Below are 23,273 nucleotides of genomic sequence, written 5' to 3'. Positions count from 1 at the left end.
CTGGTCGGGGAACTAAGATCCCAAAAGCTGTGCAGCGAGGCACCACCCCCCACCCCCAAAAAAGAATCAGAAACACTGAACATATCTTCCACTCAGAAATTCTACAATTTCACGAGACTTACGCAAATGCCCATGAGGAACAGATCAATGATTTTCAACTTCTCATTTCCCCACATCCAATACACTTAGAGGAAACTCGGTGAGAACACTCTCTTAAGAGCATGAAGCCTCTAAGTTCCTGCCTCTGTTCTGTCTTTTCCTGGCTCCCTTTCCCACTAAGTGGTGCACCTGTTGAGATGAGACACGCCACGTACCATCAGAATCCACAGGATCTTCCACTTCCTCTGTGTAGTTTACTTCTGTCCTCACATAAGTACAATGAAGAGTAAAGAAACAGAATCAGCAGTCTGCTTTGGACACACTCTACAAGGGAGTGCTGTACACTCCAGCACTAGGAGCAGACTCTTTAAGCAAGCGGAACCACATGGACGTTAGGACCCAAGGCTAGATTCCCAACCATGGGCTGGCAGGCCCGTCAGCCTTCTGGAAAGGATATAAAGCTGCGCTCTCAGTTAGGGTGTTCCAAACAATAGGCAGAATCTGCTGCATGGAGGACACCATGTGCTTTGGGAAGTTTTTCACCAGGGCTGTCACTGCCTGGGAAGTTAAAGAGAAAAATCCCAAGAGTTACAAGTGCTATGGGGAAAAAATCACTGCTTTCAGAGCACCCTTCAAACCCCCAGCACCTCCATCGCAGTAAATGTTTACCTTCAGGACTTCCATCTTAAACCCGCTGTCAGACGTGGGGCCGTCTGGTATCTGGAGGGCCTGGACGAAGGCCTCTGTGAACTGCTGCACCACAGGGAAGATCAGGACTTTGGCCGCGCCCTGGCGGCAGAAACCAAAGTCAGTACTGGACGCAGCCCGAATCAGTGGCTCAGTGCATGCACCAAACACCGAGACCCGTGCTGTCTCCAGACCCCTTCAGGCTCGGGCCTCAATCAGAAGGGCGTGGCCACAAGGTCACTGGAGGTGTCCCCAAGGTCTGCTGTGTCCTTATCCAACACTGGCAGCTCCTCACCAGGAGCTTCTTCAAAGCTATTACATAAGGCCAGCTTCTCAATCCCAGGGACTGGTATTTTTCAGCTAGGCTGGTTCCACATGGGAGAGAGATAAAAGAGCAGTGAAGTTCTGGGTGATGACTAGCGTGAAAAAGATGCAGGAGGAGGTGTTAGAAAAAATAAGGCTCAGACGAAAGGAAACTAAGCTACACGCAGATGAGGAACTTAACCAGAACATTCACTGCATCCACAACACGGCGAGTGTCCGTCCTGGCACTGCTGTGCTGAAGACCTCTAGGCAGGCCGTCTGTTACCAACCTAAAGGCTCACTCACCTTCTCCAGCTCCTCCATGTTACAGATCATATGGGCACAAGTGGTAAAAATCTCCACGGCTCGGGAACGGGTTCGAATACCATACACCTGGAAACAAGTTACAGTGTAGCCATGAGACTGGTGGGTGTGCGTTCGTGCGTGCGTGCATGCGCGTGTGTGAGACTAAACTGTGACTACTAAATCCTGACATGGGACTGGAGGTACAGAGACAGGAAATGTCAATCACTCATGTCCAGGAGACAGACTCTTCTGTAATCCAGAGAATGGAAGGCAGCACGATGTCAGAACTTATTAGAATCAGCCTTACATACAGGCCTCTGTGGGTTAATCTGACAAAAATATGAAGCTGGATACGGCCTGAAATCCCAACACGGTTAACGTATTTCTGTCAAAACACAGCCCTTGGCTGGGGCCGGAGAGGAGGAGGGAGGTTAACCAAACGCATACAGAGTAAAGGAAGGGCTTATCGGGCGCAGTGCAGGGGTAGAATCGTTTCCAAGTACTCGGCTGAGGCGAACAAGCTTGGGTGGGCTGCCCCGTGAGAGGCAAGGCAGCACCAAGGCAGCAGGGGTGAGATGTGAGGGGAGACTGCAGCTACTGCACGCTCTCATCACAGGCTTGTCCTCGCAGTTACAAGCGAAGGCCTAAGTATCATCCCAGCTCAGTCTTTGTCAGTTCTTGTCTTCAGGTCTGGGGACCGGCAGCCAACACAGCGGGCGCCCCCTGAGCGGGGGCGGCTGGCCAGAGCCCGAGCAGCTCTGCCTGCTGGATGGCGCAGCTGAGACTCGTACCTCGGCCATGGTGAAGATCTTGTACATCTCTGGGAGAATGACAGGAGCAACCAGCGGCATCTGGGTGTCTGTGACTTCTCGAGTGAATTCTACAGAGAAGAAAGCCCCGCTTTACAAAGACATTCCGCGTGAAAACTGTTGAACTGCTTCTAGGCGGCACACAGGGAAAGACACTGGTTGGGAGACTTACCCTGGCGTACGGAAGTAGTGTCAATTATTGGTTAGAAGGGAAAGAGAACGCAGAGATAAAGGAGAATACACGAGATTAAGAAAGAAAACCTGTAACGGAACTGTGTAAGAATCCTTGTGAGGTTGCCTTAGGAAAATTCGGAATTAATCTAGTTTGTGCCCACTGTCACCATCCAGGTGCACTTGGAGGCGTCTCACCTTTGTTCCACTTTCAATACCCTGCCCAAGAAGCTGTTCTGATGCACACAGTCAAGTCTGTGCAGACTTACCTGGCTTGAGCTCCACCCTGAAGATGGGGACGATGTCTACTGACCTAGAGGTCAGGCCACTGCTCAGAGGAAGAGAAGGGGGTTTACACCCCGTGACGGTGGCGAAGAGCACCCCGGCTGCGGAATGAGACTTGAGGAAGGCGAGGCAAGTGTGGGTCCCAGCCTTCCCTTCACTTCCAAAACCTCACAAGGCACCGAGACAGCAAGCAGGGCTCGGGATTGTGTCGCTGAGCGTGGAATACAAGCCCTCGAGTCCCAGTGGCCTCTGCTGCTTAACCAACCACATTCATTACTCTCATGATCACTCTTGATAGCCTCAATTTATCAACACTTTACAAGCTGAAGTCCAAAGTAAGTTTTCTGAAGTCACTCATCAGGTCAGAAAAAGCATGGGATGCCAGCGACATCAGTCTCCAAAGCTCTTTGAGAGCGAAGAGAAAGCTGAGGCTCATGGATCACTCATTTCAAGCCCTGGCGGCTGTGTCTGCATTTCCTTCACACCATCAGCCTTAGCTGTCATTGATAAACAGCTAAGTGTAATGGGAATAAGCCTTATTACATTCGAGAGACTGGGACAGCACCTTCAACAGCCCTGACGAGAGTCAGACCCGCTCTCCTGCCGGGCTCCTACCCCCACACCAGTGCCCTGCTCCCCGCATGCACACCTGAGCTGCAGCTGCCGGAGCGCGGCCCAGCCTCACGTGAAGGTGTGTGGCTGACAGAAAGGTCATCTCACTGAACAGTGATTTCCTTAGTCAAGCACAACAAGGGCTCTTGAGCAAGCCAACTGTATATACAAACGTACAACTATTCTTTTCTCCAGGTTTTTAAAAAAGAAGCTGAACTTTGTGTTGCAAGACTGGAAGGGAATAGGCTTCCTTTCCTTAGTAGAAAATAGGTCTGTTAATTGATATTTTGGCATCATGAGCTTGTAAGTAAAGAATCCTAGGGCTTCCCTGGTGGCGCAGTGGTTGAGAGTCCGCCTGCCGATGCAGGGGACGTGGGTTCGTGCCCCGGTCCGGGAAGATCCCACATGCCGCGGAGCGGCTGCGCCCGTGAGCCATGGCCGCTGAGCCTGCGCGTCCGGAGCCTGTGCTCCGTAACGGGAGAGGCCACAACAGTGAGAGGCCCGCGTACCGTAAAAAAAAGAATCCTAGAAAGCTCATTCCACGGAGAGGGGTAGGAGAAATCACCTGAATAATACGCCGTACAAGAGAAACAAGGGCAATAAGCCGGGCAGGGAGCATCTGAGCAAGGAGCATTTGACCTTTTCAATAAGGTCAGCTCTATGCCCTGAGCACCCGTCACATGTAATCAATAAAAATACACTGGGTGGTGCAAAAAGGCAGCTGGGGCACGGGAAGAGGGGGCTTGAAACAAAAGGAGAGGGGCGATTTGCTTTTGGACATAGAACTGGTATTATCTACTATCAATATTAGATGGACTAGTAAAATTGGGCCCAAATGCCAAGTTTAGTAAACTGATTGACACTCAGAAAAGGTTGTAACAGCGTTCCTAACTAGGTAAGAATACCTTTCAGGTAAGCTAGCAGATCACGGAGGAGGTGGTAAGACAGGGGTGAGACTTTCGCAAACTTATATAAACAGAAAGCAATGTGGTTTCTAACAGATCAGTACCCAGTGGCTAAGGTCCACATAAGGATTCCCTGAAAGCAAAGGAGAGCAGTGACCCCACATGGGGGACAGGAAGCAGGGCAGAATTTGCAAGAGACTGGGAGACTCAGGCCGTACCTGGGGGTATTTAAGGATAGGTCCTATGAGGGACTGATAGGTTAGCTAAGCTTAGAAGAGCTGTTCACTAAGTCTCCTTGGACTCAAAGTTCAAGTATTTCTCTCAACTTCTCAGAACAGAAAGAAAGAAAATACACCAAAGACTACATATTTTTCTAAGCTGGCCAAACGAAGATCAGGATTGCAGAGTGGGACTGTTTTTATCTTCTTTCTTATATCTCCATAAAAATTCAACTTGACTATTCTTAACTTTGCTTTGGTTGAACCAAGTAGAAAAATAATATATAATAATGATCTAATCATGATGGCTAAAATCCACTGTGTGCTACCACAGGTCACTTTATACAGATTAGCTCACTTATACCGCCTAATGCTCCTTTGAGGTGGACACCATCATTACCTGAATTTTACACACAAGGAAACTCAAGCTCAAGAGACGAAGTAGGTTGGGTCAAGGTTAAGCCAGACTGTGAACTGAAGTCTGCGTGCGTAACCGCCACACTTGACTCTTTCCTGAGTGGGAAGGGCTCGCAGTGGCGGAAGCACAACACCGACTTCGTCCCCTGGGAAGTGTCACCGGTTCGGGAGGACAGCCATGGACGTGACAGCTGGAGGAGCAGCAGGGAGGGTGATGCGTGGGATCCAGGGGGCAAAACCAGGGGATGGTCTCCAATACCTGTAAGCACTCGCATGGCGCCGTGGACTGCGTTTAAGTCTCCGCTCACCAGCATCCCCATGAGCAGGTTGAAGAGCTGGGGCCAGGCTTCGGGCCAGTCCCAGTGAGCGATGGCTGACACCGCATAGGCCACGCTGGAGCGCACCTTGCTTATCGACTCTCTTAAGCCATTGGGCAATAGCTCCCGGATGACAATTTTTGCCTGGAGAGGAGAAAAGCCCACCTGCCATTAGACCAGGTTATAAGTGAGTGGCAGAGTCCTATCCAGTTCATATGCTGGAAAAGCAATGTGTACAAGACACTGCATATCTATGGAAAACTCCAATACGCCAACTGGACAAGTAATTCATCCAGAGAGTCTAACTATGGTCTCTAAACTTATGCTGTCCATTATGGTAGCCACCAGCTACATGCAGCCATTTCAATGTAAATTAATTAAAATTAAATGAAGTTAACAATTCAGCACATCAGCTGCCCTAGCCACCTTTTAGGAGCTCAGCACCCACAGGTGACCAGCAGCTGTACTGGACAGCACAGACACAGAATGTTTCCATGACGCAGGAAGCTCCAATGGACAGCGCTGCTCCAGACCTTCTACCTCACAATTTCTTGGGGGCCCAGCACGGTTGCACAGCACTGGACTAACTAGAAACATTATTTCATGTAACCCTCAAACAACTCTTTAAAGTTGGAATTTTAGATATTTAGGAAATTGAAGCTTAGAAGTTAAAATACTTTTTGAGTATTTCATAGCTAGTAAAAGGCAAACTGGCATCTGCACCCAGGTCCGCCTGGCACTCGAGCTCTCTCATCTGTAGCATGGCTCCTGCAATGCCAGCTACCAGTCACTCCATGGCCTTCTGATAGCTCCTTGTGGTCAGAGAACGGCCCTCACCATCTCCACAGGCAGACAAGTCGAGTACCTCTCCTCACCCTTTCTGTGGTCTCAGGAGGCCTGAACCTCTCCGACTGGGCACACCAGTGAGTCTCCACGTACTGCTTCAAGATGACTGATGCCAGCTGTGAAAAGAGTAAGCCAAGTAGCACAGCAAGAAAAAGACTCTCTTCACACATACAAATCGTACACACGGCCCGATATATTCATCTGAAGTCTATCTAAATCTGGTATAAAATTCTAAGTTATTTATAAAGTGGCCTTATTCTTTCACTTTCCCATAAGAAAGTTTCACCAAGTAAAGGGAAATTACTTATAAACTGGGCCAATCAGTCTCGACTTACCTGACGGATCGCCAATGCCCCCTGAGGATCTACGGTCAGCTCTGCCAGGTGAACACCAAATTCTGGAAGGGAAAAGTCTATTGTGAGTCCAAGAGCGCCCAGGAATGCCATAGTGGTTTACTGAGCTCTAACCCTGATGCCAACAGGAAAGATTTCAGAGGATTCAGTGGCTCCAAGAGTGCTGATGACTGCTCAGATTGGCTCCTCTAAGCAAGAGAAGCAGGGCAGGGCTGCTCGCGATGAACAGTCCAGCACCTCTCACTTCCTCCAACCGCTGCACAGCCGTCTCCGCCTTCCAAGGTAGCGATGCACGTAGTATCTAACCAAAAACCGCTGCTATCTAACCCCAAAGGAAAATTAAAAGGTGAGACTTCAGGAGTTGTCCAGATGTACACCACCAAAGAAGAGATGATTAGGTCTAAGAAAATCTGGCCTTCACAGGCTTAGTCCTAAAAATACAACTGTTGTAAGTGAGCAGTTTCTAACAAGCAACGTAAGTAGTAATCTCGAAATGCATATTGGGAGGCTACAAACAACTCTGACTCCCAAATTAAAATTTAGATCCTTCAATGTAATCCCTATCAAAATCCCAATGATTGGATTTTTGCAGAAACAGAAAAACCCATGCTGAAATTCATATGGAATCTCAAGGGACCCCAAATAGCCAAAACAGTCTTGAAAAAGACCAGAACTGGAGGACTCACACAAATCTACAGCCATCAATACAGTGCGGTACTGACATAAAGACGGTCGTACAGATCGATGGAATAAGATCACTCAGTGCGGAAAGAACAGTCTTTTCAACAGACGGTGCTGGGACAACTGGATATCCATGTGCGAAAGGAGTAAGCTGGACCCTTACCTCACACCATAACAAAAATTAACTCAAAATGGGTCAAGGACCTAATAAGGCCTAAAACAATGAAACTCTTAGAAGAAAACATAGGACAAAAGCTTCGTGACATCATGACATTAGATTTGGCAATCATTTCTTGGATGTGACGCCAAAGGCACGGGTAACAAAAGAAAAACTAGGCTTCATGAAAATTAAAAAATGTTGTGCATCATAGGACACTATAACAGCGTAAAAGCAGCTACCCACAGAACGGGAAAACTTGCAAATAGGTATGTAATAAGCCACTAACATCCAGTTATATAAAGAAATTCTACCACTCAACAACAACAAAATGCCCCAATTAAATGATGAGCATAAGACTTGAACAGACATTTCTCCAAAGATTTATGAAGGCCAATAAGCACATGAAAAGATGCTCAACATCACTAATCATTAGGGAAATGAAAAGCAAAACTGAGGTACCACCTCACATACATTAGGATGGCTACCATCAAAAAAACAGAAAACTGCCATTGGAGAGGATGTGGAGAAACTGGAACCCTTGTGCACTGTTAGTGAGAATGCAAAAGGGTACAGCCACTGTGGAGAACAGTACAGTGGTGGCTCCTTAAAAATTTTTAAATAGAATTACCATATGATCCAGCAAATTCCACTTATGGGTATATACCCGAAAGAAATGCAAGCACTGTCTTGAAGAGATATTTATTTGTATGCCATGTTCACAGCAGCATATTTCATAATAGCTAAAATGTGGAAGCAACCCAAGCGACCATCAACAGATGAATGGATAAGCAAAATGTGGTCTATATGTACAATGGAATATTACTCAGCCTTTAAAAGGAAGGAAATTCTGCAATAGGCTAAAGCAACTGCTATAATGGATGAACCCTGAGGACAGTACACGAAGGGGAACAAGCCAGTCACAAAAAGACAAGTACGTACGTACCCACTTACATGAGGTACTTACAGTAGTGAAAATCATAAAGGCAGAGAGTAGAATGGTGACTGCCAGAGGCTGGGGGACGGGGAATTGGAAAGTTACTGCTTAACGAGTATAGAGTTTCAGTTTTACAGGAAGAAATGGGGATAGTTGGCAGTGAGGGCTGTACAACAACGTGAATGTATTTAATACCACTGAACTGTGCACTTCAAGAAGGTTAAGATGATAAACTTTATATTAAGTGTATTTTACCACAAGAAAAAAAGTTTGAATTTAGATCTAATTTATACTTGCAAAGGAGTAAATTATCAAATATATATTTGTGAAAAGAGGAAGCAGAATGTAAGGCCAAGAGCGCACCCTAACTTTCGCATCTTGCCTTCCAGGGCTGCGTGATCCAATATGGCAGCCATCAGCTACAAGTGGCTACTAAGGACCCGAAATGCGGCCTCCGAGAACTGACACGTGCTGGAAATGTAAGACATGCACCAGACTGCAAACGCAGTATGAAACAAAATACTGTGGAATATTTTAGTAAAGTTTATATCGATTACATATTGAAATAATACACCGCATACATTTGGTTAAATGATTACAGTATTAAAAATGAATTTTACCTGTTTCTTTTTTACCCTTTAGCTACTAGATGATTAAAACGTTCATGTGACTCACATTCTTCCTACCGGACAGCACTTTTTTGAGAATGGACAGCAGCTTTCAGAACTGCTTGGTCGTGGCAGGTGCACAGGTTACAACAGGCTCACCATCCGACTTGAGAGCTATGATCAGTGGGGTTAAAGCCTGGGCCCTGAGCTGCCGTGGCAATCCCTATCCAAATTCCAATGGCGCTTTCCACAGAAACAGAACAAACAATTCTAAAATCAGCATGGAACCACAAATGACCCAAACAGCCAAAGCAATCCTGAGAAAGAATAAAGTTAGAGGCATCACGCTCCCCGATTTTAAATTGTATTACAAAACTGTAGTAATCAAAACAGTGTGGTATTGGCATAGAAACAGACATACAGATCAATGGAAGAGAACAGAGAGCGTAAAAATAAACCCACACATACATGGTCAATTAATTTATGACAAAGGAGCCAAAAATATACAATGGGGAAGGGAGAGACCCTTCAACAAATGGTGCTGGGAAAACTGAACAGCCACATGCAAAAGAATGAAACCGGACCACTATCTCACAACATACACGAAAATCAATTCAAAATGGATTAAAGATTGGAATGTAAAAGACCTGAAATCATAAAACTGCTTGAAGGAACCATAGGCAGTAAGTTCCTTGACATTGGTTTTGGTGATTTTTTTTTCATTTGACACCAAGATTAAAGGCAACAAAAACAAAAACAAAAACAAAAACAAGTGGGGCTACATCAAACTAAAAAGCTCTGCACAACAAAGGAAACCATCAACCAAATACAAAAGCAACCTACCGAATGGGAGAACATATTTGTAAATCATGTATCTATTAAGGGTTTAATATACAGAATATATGAAGAACTCATACAATTCAATAGCAAGTAAAACAACTGGATTTTAAAATGGGCAGAGGACCTGAATATACACTGTTCTAAAGACCTAGAGATGGCCAACAGACACATGAAAAAGATGCTGAACAACACTAATTATCAGGGAAATGCAAATCAAAATCACAATGAGATAAACTCACACCTGTCACAATGGCTATTATCAAAAAGATAAGCAATAACGGGACGTCCCTGCAGGGGATAAGACAGGGGGTGCAGGTTCGATCCCTGGTCAGGGAACTAGATCCCACATGCATGCCATAACTAAGAGTTCGCATGCCACAACTAAGTAGCCCTGGAGCCACAATTAAGGAGCCTGCCTGCCACAACTAACACCCAGCACAACCAAATAAGTAAATAAATTTTTTTTTTTAAAAAGGATAAGCGATAACAAGTGTTGACAAGAATGTGGAGAAAAGGGAACCTTTGTGCATTGTTGGTGGAAATGCAAAATGGTGCAGCCACTATGGAAAACAGTATGGAGGTTCCCCTAAAAATTAAAAATAGAGCTACCATTTAAGGCAGCAATTCCACTTCTGGGTGTTTATCCAAAGAAAATGAAAACACTAACTCAAAAAGATATATGCACCTCATGTTCATCGCAGTACTATTTACAATAGCCAAGATGTGGAAACAACCCAAGTGTCCACCGATAGGTGAACGGATAAAGAATATGTACGTGGTATGTATGTATGTGAGTACAGATACACACACACACACACACACACACAAAATAGGATATTAGTCAACCATAAAGAAGAATGAAGTCTTGCCACTTACAACACTACGGATGGACCTTGAGGGCATTATGCTAAGTAAAGTCAGTCAGTCAGAGAAAGACAAATACCATATGGTCTTACTTATATGTGGAATTTAAAACAAACAAACAAAACAAAACAAAACAAACAAGCTCACAGACGCAGAGAACACACTGGTGGTTGCCAGAAGCTGGAGATGGGGCGGGTGGGCAAAATGGGTGAAGAGAGTCAAAAGGTATAAATTTCCAGTTATAAAATAAATAAGTCATGGGGAAGTAACATGCAGCATGTCAACTACAGTTAATAATACCGTGTTGCATATCTGAAAAGTTGCTGAGACTAGCTCTTAAAAGTTTTCATCACAAGAAAAAAAAAAACCAGTTGTTGTCCTATTATTTTTATTGCCCATCATGAGTACACTGTTTGGCTTTCTTATCGATGTAACTAAAGTTACTTTCCATGGTAAGTGCTAACTATCATAACTAGATTCCACTGAAATAGCCATCCAAAGGGTATTTATGCAATACAAAAGCTTAATATCAGGAAAAAGTTGTTCCAGGCAATGTTCCATGTTCAAGGCTTATCCAGGTAAGCAGGTGAAAAACTACTGAAAATAATCTATGCCTACTTCTTTTTAAATGTTTTCCTTCATATTGTTCTATTTTGTATTTGGGTTGCTCTATTTTTTTAATGTTATTTATTTATTTATTTTTGGCTGCGTTGGGTCTTTGTTGCTGCGCGTGTGCTTTCTCTAGTTGCGGCGAGCGGGGGCTACTCTTTGTTGTGGTGCGAGGGCTTCTCATTGCAGTGGCTTCTCTTGTTGCGGAGCATGGGCTCTAGGCGCGCAGGCTTCAGTAGCTGTGGCGTGTGGACTCAGTAGTTGTGGCTCACGGGCTCCAGAGTGCAGGCTCAGTAGTTGTGGCGCACAGGCTTAGGAGCTCCGCAGCATGTGGGATCTTCCCGGACCAGGGCTCGAACCCGTGTCCCCTGCATTGGCAGGTGGATTCTTAACCACTGCGCCACCAGGGAAGCCCCTATGCCTATTTTTTAAAATTAATTAATTATTGGCTGCGTTGGGTCTTCATTGCTGCGCGCGGGCTTTCTCTAGTTGCGGTGAGGGGGCTACTCTTCACTGCAGTGCTGAGGCTTCTCATTGTGGTGGCTTCTCTTGTCGTGGAGCACGGGCTCTAAGCAGGCGGGCTTCAGTAGTTGTAGCACGTGGGCTCAGTAGTTATGGCTCATGGGCTCTAGAGCGCAGGCTCAGTAGTTGTGGTGCACGGGCTTAGTTGCTCCGTGGCACGTGGGATCTTCCCGGAACAGGGCTCAAACCCGTGTACCCTGCATTGGCAGGCAGATTCTTAACCACTGCGCCACCAGGGAAATCCCTATGCCTATTTTTTTTAATGTTTAACTTTGAAATAATTTTTAGACTTAAAGCAGTTTCCTCCAATGCGTGACAGTCCTATTCTTTCCTTGTCTTTTATGACCCGACCACTTTTGATAAGTAACGGTCAGTATTTCGTAGAACACATCTTGATGTTCATTCGACTGACGTCTCCTCATGATCAGATTGAGGTTATTCATTTTTGGCAAGAATATCAGGGAAGTGATGCTGTGTCCTTAGCGTATTATAATGTTGATAAATTTTCTTATTGGTAATGTTAACCATGACCACTTGGTAATGTGCGGTCTGCTGGATTTTCCACTGTAAACGTACTGTCTTTCCCTTTACAAATGACAAAAATCTTCAGAGAGATACTTAGAGATTATGTTCATATCCTGTTTCTCTTCAAACACTCACTGATTGATTTTAGCACCCATCTGTGGATCCTGCCTGCAACAATTATTACTGTGTTTTTTGTCCTGTGGTGCTTTTGTATTTCTTATTCTCTTTACACTTACTAATTACTTGCAATTCTTTTGTAAGGAAGCACTGTCCTGTCTCCGTTATTTATTTCGACCCGTGTGGACTCATGCTTATTCATTTCACTTCTTGAGTTTTAACCCAACATTCTCATTATTTGTTCTGTTGCTCAGCTGTTCCACTGTGGCCGCCAGCACACCTTCTTGCAGGCCTTTCCACATGCTCCCACCGTTTTTCAAGCCCTTCCTTATATTCTGTTATCACAGGATATATTCTAGGCTCACCTTGTATTTTCTCTGCCTAAACCCTGGAATCAACTTTTCCTCCAAGGAGCCCTGGTGCTTTTTAGTGGAGAATGCTATTTAGAAATCAAGATCTGGGCGCTAGGTGTGCTCACTGTTTCTGGGATATCACTGCTCCTAGGCCCTCTCAGAGAACAGCACTACGACACACATGTATGCATACTAACCCATGCTTACACATACATCTGTCTGTCCATCCGCCTGCCAATCCATCCATCTATCTACTGATAACTCAAATGCCAATCCAATATCTCAAGGTTCACTCTGCTTGTCCTCCTTATTTGTAATGCTTTCTCTGATAGTGATAAATCTGGCTCTCATTATCTACAATAAAATTACTTATTTGTTCAATCTTAGTATACACAGAAACTAATTACAGAACTATTAACACTTGTGGAAAACAGATATATTAACTGGAGTATAATTTTTGTGTACAGTCCTTTTTGACTTGAGTCTTACAATATACAGTCAAAATACTATTTTCCAGGGACTTCCCTGGTGGTGCAGTGGTTAAGAATCCTCCTGCCAATGCAGGGTACACGGGTTCAAGCCCTGGTCCAGGAAGATCCCACATGCCGCGGAGCAACTAAGCCCATGCATCATAACTACTGAGCCTGCACGTCGCAACTACTGAAGCCCGTGCACCTAGAGCCCATGCTCTGCAACAAGAGAAGCCACCGCAATGAGAAGCCCAGGCACCGCAATGAAGAGTAGCCCCTGTTCACAACTAGAGAAAGCCCGTGAGCAGTAACGAAGACCCAACGCAGCCAAAGATAAATAAAATTTAAAAAACAAAAAACCAAAATACTGTTTTCCAAAGTTACTTAGGTTAGTTCTTTCCTCCCACAACACCTAGTAGTAGTTACACTGTTCATCTGTAATAGTTAGGTTCATGTGTTACTAATTGTACCCTTCCATTGTTTGATTTTAATTATTTACTTATTTTGGGGGGTATGTAAAACTATATTATGATTCTCAGAGTTAAAGCTACACAAGAAGGCATATGCTCCCTCCTCATCCCTAACAACTTCCTTCCATCCTCTCCCCAGCCGCTCCACATAGATAACCAATCAGTTTCTGGTTTATCTTTTTGGTATTTCTTTTGCATAAACAAGCAGATACATGTGTATTTTCTTGTATCCTCTTGTTTACATGAAAAGTAGTGTATTATACTCTTTTGCACTTTGCTTTTTTTCAGTTAACATTATAATCTGGAAACCATTCCAAAACAGTTCCTCAAGATTCCTTATTCTTTTTTTATGGCTGCATAATATACCACTGTATGGATACACATACTTTTTTCAGCCATTTTCCTACATATGGGCAGCTAGACTGCTTTCAATTATTTTGCTTTTATAAACAATGTTGCAGTAAATAATAGTGTGCAGCATGTATTTTTATATTGTTAAATGTGTATCTTCAGGGTAGATTCCCAGAACTGGGACTGCTGGGTCAAAAGTGTGTTTGTAGTGTTGTCAGGTGTGGCCAAATTTCCCTCCAGAAGGACTGCACCAATGTGCATTCCCACTAGCACTGTTAAGGAGTGTTTCTCCAGGACTTCCCTGGTGGCACAGTGGTTAAGAATCTGCCTGCCAATGCAGGGGACAGGGGTTCGAGCCCTGGTCCGGGAAGATCCCACATGCCGCAGAGCAACTAAGCCTGTGCACCACAACTACTGAGCCTGTGCTCTAGAGCCTGCAAGCCACAGCTACTGAGCCCACATGCCACAACTACTGAAGCCTGCACGCCTAGAGCCGATACTCTGTGACAAAGAGAAGCCACCACAATGAGAAGCCCACGCACCGCAATGAAGAGTAGCCCCGGCTCACTGCAACTAAAGAAAGCCCGCGCGCAGCAACGAAGACCCAACGCAGCCAAAAATAAATAAATAAATAAATAAGTTAAAAAAAAAAAGTGTTTCTCTACAACCTCACCAACAGAACGTGCTTTAAAATTTTTGCTAGTCTGATAGAGGAGAAATGATATCTTAATGTTGTTTAATTTGTATTTCTCTAAATCATGAGGGACTTTAAACTATTTGTGTGTGTTTGAGTGCCTTTTTAATGACACTTAGGAGGAGGGGTGAGTTCTCTGTCCATGCCCCACCCCCTCATTTTTCTATTGAGGTTTTGGTCCTTTGTTTCTCAATTTTTAAGAGTTCTTTATATATTAAGGATATTATCCTTTTGTCTGTGGTATATGCTGTGAAAATTTCTCTCACTTTGTCAGCTGTCTTCTGACTTAAATTTTCATCTCTATTTATTTCTTCTGAGCTTGTTTTGAGATCTAAGTTTCTACTGTATAATTTCCCTTCTCCCTCAGGAACTCCTGTTCACATGTCTTGCAGGGCAGGTCTGCTAGTAATGAAGTCCCTCAATTTTTGTTTGTCTGAGAAAGTCTTAATGCTTCAGTTTTGAAGGCTGATTTCAGTGGATACAGAATTCTAGGTGGTAATATTTTTCTATCCTCACTTGAGATATCTCACTCCACTCTTCTCTCGCTTATATGGCTTCTGAAGAGCGGTCCAATGTAATTGTTAATTCTTTTTTAATTTAATTTTATTTTTTTGCGGTACGCGGGCCTCTCACTGTTGTGGCCTCTCCCGTTGCGGAGCACAGGCTCCGGACGCGCAGGCTCAGCGGCCATGGCTCACGGGCGCAGCCGCTCCGCGGCATGTGGGATCTTCCCGGACCGAGTCACGAACCTGTGTCCCCTGCATCGGCAGGCGGACTCTCAACCACTGCGCCACCAGGGAAGCCCAATTGTTAATTCTTGTTCCTCTATGGGTAAGGCACTATTTTCACTCCTTTTAAGATATTCTCTTTGTCTTTGGTCTTCTGCAGTTTGAATATGATAGGCCTAGGTATAATTTTGTTTTGTTGGTACTGACTTTTTATATGGTGTTTTTTGTCATGAAAATTAAAATTTTAATGTAGTCAAATTTATCAATCTTTTACTGCCTCCGGATTTTGAGTCATAGTTAGAAAGCCTTTCTTTATGCCAAGGATAAAGAAAAATTCACCCATACTTTCTTCTAAAACTTTTATGGTTTCATGTTTTCAATATTTAGATTCCTAATCATTTGAAGCTAATTTTTTGTCTGGTGTGAGATACTGATCTAATTCCAAATGGCCACCCAATTGTCCCAGCACCTTTATTAAAAGGTCCATCTTTACCCCAATGATCTGAGATGCCACCTTTATCAATACTACATTTCCATAGTTACTCGTGTCTACTTCTGGACTTTCTTTTTTATTCCACAGTTCTATTTGCCTATTTGCGTGCCAGTGCCACACTGCTTATTTTAATTATAGAGGCTTTACATAATGTTTTAATGTCTTGTAGAACTAGTCCCTCCTCACAGTTTTCCTTTTTTGGTGTTTTTGGAGCTATTTCTTCCAAGCTTAGGTTTCTGTGAACTTCAGAATCAACCCTTCTCACTCATCTGGAATGCTGAGCTGTGCTATGCAAGGACAGCGCACACCTTTCCATTTCAGGTCTGCTTTTAAGGCTTTCAGGAATGTTTAAAAAGTTTCCCCTAATAGGTTTTTGCACGTTTCCTGTTAATTTTATTCCTAAGTATTTCATCTTTTTGTTGCTATTGTAAAGGGTTTTTAAAAAAACACCATTATATTCTCTAACCTTTTACTGTTTGTGTATATGAAGGCTATTGGTTTTTATATTTTAATTTTTTGTATTTTTAATTTACGCTACCTTACTGAATTCTTAGATTCTTAACTCTTTCTTATTACACCCTTATTTTAAGCTTCAGTTACTGATACAACCTTACGGCACCTATCATTTCACTCAGGAAAGGAGAATTTTCGCAAGACCACCGAAAAAGCCGCCACATTCTTTCTAAAGCATTTATTAAGTGATTAAATCACAAGCAAACACTTCACACCTGCAGAATTACCGCTAAAGATGCTGAAATCCATTCTAATTCTTAGGGTTAATCTGGCGACTTCAGCCTCTGGTAAGTCTAAAAACCCCATTTTTAACAGAATAAACAGTAGGTGCCTACAACCCAAAGATATGGGAATCAACTTTCCAAATGGACTAAAACACAGATGAGCCAGACATAACTTAGGAACACCTCTTGGATACCAACCAATGTTCAAGTTTAATGGAAAAAAGCACTCTAAAATGCATGTGTGGGGTCTTCCCTGGCGGTCCAGTGGTTAAGACTCCGAGCTTCCACTGCAGGGGGCATGGGTTCGATCCCTGGTCAGGGAACTAAGATCCCAGCATGTCGTGGCCAAAAAAAAAGAGAAAAGAGAGAGAGAGAAAGAGTACTTGTAACGCTCTGTAAGGCTCCCAGACTTCCTCTGACTTCAGATACTTGGTGTGACAATGGATGCTAACTTTATGGCCCTAAGTCTGCTAAGAACGTCACTGTCTACCCAGGCTTAGCTCCCTGGATACTGTCAACCAATTCTGACGAGCCTATATGAGGTCCTTCAGAATGACTATAAACATATTCACAAATTATCCAGGCCACGCAGTATTTTCTTTTACAGCACTGTTTCAATAATTTTTGCATGGACCACTCTGATATGCATTTTTAATGTTCCTGCCAAGAGTACAATTTCTGGATCATCACTACAGGGACAAAGTAATGAGATCAAGATAAACAAAATCTTTAATCATAAGGTGTGAAAAAGACACTGAGGTGTAAATGAGGACTTTTTTTGAGGAGGGCTTGAAACACGAGTGGAGACTATAAAGCTTAAACTAATCTGAGTAATTTCCTCCCAGTAAGCACAGATGCTGCCGTCGGGTTTGCGCCGAGGCTCACAGAAGGGGAAGGGAGAAGGAAGCAGGCCTTCTCCGTCAGTCCACACTCCCACCGACCAGAAGAGCCATTACAGCAGGAAGACCAGGCAAACTCTACACAGGGGTCCTTTCTCATCCACCTGAGAACCTCAAGTTCACTCTTTTTGAAGAAAAGCTTAGTGTGAATACACGCTTTCTGTCTGAGCGCCGGGAGTGCTCGCACTCTGCTGAGGGTGGCGACAACTGGGAGCCCTTCATTCTATAACATAATCTTTAAATTCCTCTTGTCCAGGGACCTATCAGAGATCACACCCTGATTTCCACCAAGCACCGTGCGTCACACATCACTGAGACTGTAAAAGGTGGTGAGAGTGAGGGATCATCAGAAGATTAAGATCCATGTGGGAGCCCAGGAACCAAAGTCAGCCAGGGGACTCATACCCACAACAAGCATTATAGAATGGATTTTCTCTGAAAGTTTATTTCCTCCACGTTCGAAAGTAGAAGCTCGAAAGTTCGAAAAACATGATTCTTTGTTCAAAAGCTTTAATGGGAAAGAAAATCTTCAAAGAGGATCATCTAAAGACAAATTTTTCAAACAGAATGGATAAACTGAATAGATTTTCTTTCCTCCAGGCTCCCAGAGTTTCAAAAACAGTGACACGATCAACTCTGGTTTGGAAACCCCCCAAATTCAAAGACAAAGAGCTCATGTGCATTAGGTTACAGGGAGATATGAGGGAAAATATCAATTATTATTTTATTTAACCTAATTTAGTCTGTCTAGACCATATACCCATTAGAAATACAGGATATCAGTCGCCATAAAAGTTTCCTATCATAAAATCTAATTTTATTTTTAGTTAGTTTAGTTTACTTAAAAGCTGTATGAAGCATCACTGACAAGACGTGACAGTGGTGGTGTGCGGGCGATGAACTCTGTGCTCTGCAAAACTCACAGGATGAAAAGCCAGAAAAAACCCTCAATTGCTCTGACTTACTTTAACTCTGATCAACACCACTGCCTTATCCACTGACGACTTCTGTGAAGTAGGAACAATCCTACTTACAGATATTCACTTAACAGAGATCATACGATATTCTTTGATGAAGTATAACTAAGTATATCCATAAAGAAAAAAGTCCTTATATTTTAGTGTGTGTTGGGGGATTTCCAGTTTTTCTGAAATTAACATAATTTCTTTAGAAAGCATTAGAAAGAACAGCTGAATAACTTACTTTGGAATGATTAAGGCAGGGAAAATACAAGAGACACAGACAGACAGAGCTGTTTTATTCTGTCTTGCTTGAAAAGGACCAATTACAGATTAAACTAAGATTCAATCTGTGAAGTTAGGCCAAAGGGGGACATTCTCAAGTGGGCTGTATGAAGTTAGCTTTCTAAAGCCATTTTCGTTAAGAAATTTAATTTCTCTAGTTCCCTTTCCCAAGGTGAATAAGGACAGACCTGTTGGGTTAACCTGGGTTTGTACCCTGACTCTAAGTGGTTCTGGATTAACCTTTAATCCAACCCAAAATGGTAGCCTCTGACTTCCTAAGGAATCTTTTGCTCTCTCCTTAATCATTCTCTAGCCTTTTAGTCTCTGCCGCCCTCTCTGGTTTTCCTCACTCCTCTTTCTCTCATTTCACCCCACTTGGCAAAAACACGATCCTTCTATAACTTGGCTGAGAAGGGAAGATCCAAAGGAGAGCATGGAGGAGAAAGGATAAACTGAGAAACACATGCTCCTGGTCTTAAGGGTCGACTGGAGACATGAGGCTTGGACAGTCAGGAAGGCTCGTACTAGGAAGAACTGGGGACAGGGACTGTCCGGGAAGGAGGGAGTTCTGAGGAGAGCTCTGGAGAAGTCCCCCTTTCTCACAGGGTTTTTCACAAAACCACAGCTGAAAGGAAAAAGAAAACTGCACCACTGGCCTTTTTCCGAGCGTGGCCGCCTTCCGCTCGGCTCAGTGCCCGCCACACGCCCAGGAGTGCGTCTGGATCCTGGAGGGCTCCCTTCGCAGGTGACAGTGCTTACGCTACACTGGAAGAGAGCCAGAAAAGCGCCCATGAGAACCAGAAAGCAAACTTCCACCAGCAGGATCATCTCTCTAGGCACCTAAGATGGGGAATCAACACAGATATCTCGGCAGCGTTGGATGTCAGGAAAAGCGAGGGAGAGATAATGCCCCCTCCCCAGCTCAATATAATGGTGGTGGGAGGAAAGAAAAAATGTATCTTCTGTGACACATCTGCTGGGAGCAAGACAGAAGAGACTAAGTCAAGGCCAAATGTCTTCATTTCTAACAGACACAAGAAGTGACTAAAAGAAGAAAGTGACCTGGGGCCTAAATCTAGTCATATAAGAAAGGCTCTGCTACACTGGCTGGCCTGGAGAATTAAAGCTTCAGAATGGAAGCAACACCTTCCACCGCTCAGGTGAGGCTGCTCTTAGAGGACGGTAAACAGAGAGGAAAGAAAAGCAAATAACTTCGCTCTAAGATGTAAAAAAAGTCAAGCATAAGTACACCAAAAAAAGAGAGCTGACATTGTCAAAAGTCACGATCTCATAATAAGTCACACGAAAAAGAGCTCATAAAGCTGAGGAGAGAACATTAGACTTTGACGTAAGAGACCTTTGGCAGTTCACAAACTTTCCTTCTCTTTAAATACTGTGTTCATAAGATGCTTGATATGATCCCACCTAGTAAACAAAATGGAATTAGAAGAATGCTCTAACAGATCAAACAGACTAATTCTTACTTTACTGAGGTAGAGCTAAATTCCTACAAACCCTGTTGATAAAACTCAAACTCTCAGTCTTCCTAAGGAAACAAAAGGGTACCAATGCTCTGTTGGAATACTGTATAGCAGAGGAACCTCCAACTTTCAAGTAATAAGTTTCTCAGTTCAGGATGTGAGTGCTGTCTGAAGAAGGTGGCTAGTGGCACCATCTTCTCTGCCACTGAGCCCTGTGAAATAGGCTTTCACTAGTCAGAAAGGTTTGCTGGGTTTCCCTCAGATTCCAAGTGACTAGGGAAAACAGCAAGCACAGGGACTGAAGAAGACCATCCCAGGAGAGCAGGCTGGTGGGCGCAGCCTATCTTCATCCTTTCAAAATTAGCCCACTGTACAAGTCAGGTGGGTCTCTGACATACATACCGTTTCTTGGCTTAAGAGGACAGGTTCCCATTCTGGGAAACATGGTAACTGATAATAGGCAAGTTTTTCCCGGAAAATACCAGCTGGCAGACTGAATGACCTGGATGTACTTTGGGCTCCGGCACCTCAATTTTCTAAGATAACTGCTTCTTAAAATCCCCTCTACTCCAGAATTTGGTCAGAGCATGGCCACCTCTCTTATCTGTCCACTTAACAGAGAGTTGACAGCTGACCTGTGTCTTTCCCCCCAAATTAAATTAGAAATTGTTCCCTTTGTCAAAGGGAATAGATGGGTTAATCTTCAGGATCAGTTGGGACCAGCCTCCCACGTGAGGCAATAATAAGGCTCCTAAAGACAGTGTGGCTATTTGAGGGGACAGAGGGACTAGACACAACCAGATCTGGTTGTCATCCAATCTTGGGCCTCTTGGAACCAAAAAAGGATTGAAAGAACACACATAATAATAGACACCAACTCCCAGATCACCCATCAACTCCAAGTTTTAAGGAAATGTGTTTCCTAGGACCAGAAAGCAAGGTTTCTTCTACTAGGATAAAACTAAAACATGAAGCAGCTCCAAAGGCGTGGAAAAGATTCATTCACTTGCAGGAACGGCTGCTCGCCTAGGCCTGCAGGGTGTTCTAACAGTGGGAGCAATGCCCTGCGTGCGTCCTCAGGACAGACTGCTGGCTAAAGCCGGGCTGGGAAGGCATGTACTCTGCTTTCATTAAAGGAAAAGAAACTGGTCGCGCAAAGGAAATGTGTGACATTCAGACTGAAGAGAAGACAGGAGGTACTCGGGACCCCACAGCTAAAAACAACTTGTGAAAGGCCACAAGAAGAGGAAAGGAGAGAAGCAAGGTACTGTATCTGAGGAACGGATCACCATCCGCCATCTCAAAAAGAGGTTACTGAAAGGGGTGGATTTCTATAGTTTTTCAATAAACAAAAGAAATTAGACTATTTAAAAACACAAACAACCCCCAAAGGGTCCAAAGTACCACATTCAACTCCACAGACTTGATTCAACCTTGCACATCACATCCCAAACCTGTGAGTCACATGCCTTCCTACTGGGTCACCAACAGCAGGCTGCCGTGTCAAAGCCTCTCCACGGCTCGCAGCACACTGGTAACAGGTTGCCGGTAACTTATGGGGCGTGTGTGTGAGAGGGAGAGAGAGAATCTATTCCCATCAGTGGCCTAGATCAAATGCAAAATTCTGCACTTCTGTTTAATTTCTTATTTTGAGACCCAAAAAGACGAAGTAGGACAGTAGAACTTCAAGAAGATCTCAAGAAGATGATAACTGACTTTGCCTAGATGAGACCATGGTGTTGGCTAGAGTCGAAGGGATCAGAGCCCAATCGGAGCTGCTGCTGGACAGTTCAAACACGAGCGAAGGTTCACCTTTTGTAGGAAAGCACCAGACCTATGCCTGGGGCACCTTCAACTTTATTCAAGTAGCAACTTGAATGTGATGAGGTTCCTTTGCTCTGTCACCCTTTCTCCTTCACACGCAGGGGAGGCAGACACGTTAGCGTGAATAAAGGAATTTCACCTAGTAGGCTGTAATAACTCCTACAGGTCAATCTGTGCACAGCTCCTCTTATAGGATCTGACATTTCACAAGACAATGACAATTACAACTGGGCCTTCAAAATGGTCCTTAACCTGCTAGATCCCAAATCGCAACGTATTTCCAATAGAGATAATTTAGTTCTTCAAGAGCTCTCTCATGCTGCGAGAGAATATAAAATTAAATTTAAGTGAGCTTTGTCTTAAGTTCTTTTCAATAAAAACCCTCAGTCCATAGGCGGGCCAACTCCTACGGACACTCTGAGAGGTGGTGGGACCGTCCTGCGGAGCTGGAAGAGTCCGCAGGTTTGGAGTTCTGCCACTGAAGCCCCGACAGGCCAGACGTATTCCTGACATAAACCCCGAGCGGATTTCCCTCCTCCTGTTTCAGGATCTAATGCTCTTCGGAGCGTGGCTGCCCCGGGCCTGGAGAAAGGCCCGCTCGGCAGGAACTGAAGGACAACCTCAAGCCAACGGCTTGTTTTCTCCTCCATCACTTTCAAGCTTCCAATAGGAGGAGGGGGACAAAGACACAAAGACAAAGGACGATCGGCTCCTCCGAACAGTGCCGGCCGCTCCGAAAACCGGCGGGGACGCGGCGGGGAGGGGAGGCGGCCGCACAGGCATGACTGATTCCCGGGGAAACATGTGGAGGCCCCGCCAGGCCCCCAGCTGACAGCCGCGCCCAGGCCCACCGTCCGGCGGAGAACGCGCCCCCGCCCCAGCCCCCACCCCCACTCCGGCCTCGCGCTCCGGCCCGGTGCCCCCGGCCCCGCGCTCCGCCCGGCCGGGCCCCAGCGGCCCCAGGCCTCCCCGGCCCCCGACCTCCCCGGGCCCAGCCTCCGGCCGAAGCGCGGCCAGTGGTCAGCGCGGCCCAGACCCGCCGCCCTCGCGACGGCCCGCCTCACTCACCCTCCGTCACCTCCAGCACCTTAATCTGCTCCTCGGCGGCCGCCCGCACCTCCTGCACCGGGGACAGGATCCCAGTGAGCGTGTCCACCAACGCCTCCTTCAGCCCCTGGGCCACCGGCCCCGGCAGCCCGGAGGCCGCACCAGCTGCCGCCGCCGCCGCCATCTTGCTCCGCGCTGCGCGCCAGCCCCGCGGCCCAACCCGCCGCCGCCGGACGGCTCCTGCGCGCGGCCAATCCGCGACGCCGCGCCTGCGCACTGGCCGGGCAAGCGCGC

General features: G+C 45.1%; 1 protein-coding gene across 2 annotated transcripts in view; it reads right to left on the bottom strand.

Annotated features, from left to right (window-relative positions):
• Positions 1-23,209, bottom strand: part of IPO9 (importin 9) — a 46,037-nt gene extending 22,828 nt beyond the window's left edge. The window contains exons 1-9 of one of the 2 annotated variants that reach the window (XM_004285396.4): positions 23,001-23,209; positions 6,311-6,372; positions 6,005-6,091; positions 5,072-5,273; positions 2,187-2,275; positions 1,396-1,482; positions 769-888; positions 557-657; positions 315-373 (exon numbers count right to left, since the gene is read on the bottom strand). In XM_004285396.4, coding sequence (XP_004285444.1) covers positions 315-373; positions 557-657; positions 769-888; positions 1,396-1,482; positions 2,187-2,275; positions 5,072-5,273; positions 6,005-6,091; positions 6,311-6,372; positions 23,001-23,163 — 970 coding nt within the window. In that variant the 5' untranslated portion in view covers positions 23,164-23,209. Of the gene's footprint in view, positions 1-314; positions 374-556; positions 658-768; positions 889-1,395; positions 1,483-2,186; positions 2,276-5,071; positions 5,274-6,004; positions 6,092-6,310; positions 6,373-19,283; positions 19,393-23,000 lie in introns of those variants that run through there. The other variant, XM_033415938.2, reaches the window with a different exon arrangement.
• Positions 23,210-23,273: the final 64 nt, after the last annotated feature.

This window comes from Orcinus orca, chromosome 1, assembly GCF_937001465.1.
Source record: "Orcinus orca chromosome 1, mOrcOrc1.1, whole genome shotgun sequence".
In the NCBI taxonomy this organism is placed as follows: domain Eukaryota; kingdom Metazoa; phylum Chordata; class Mammalia; order Artiodactyla; family Delphinidae; genus Orcinus; species Orcinus orca.
Note: the sequence above shows the minus strand (reverse complement) of the source record. Positions and strands in the feature narration are given on the sequence as shown.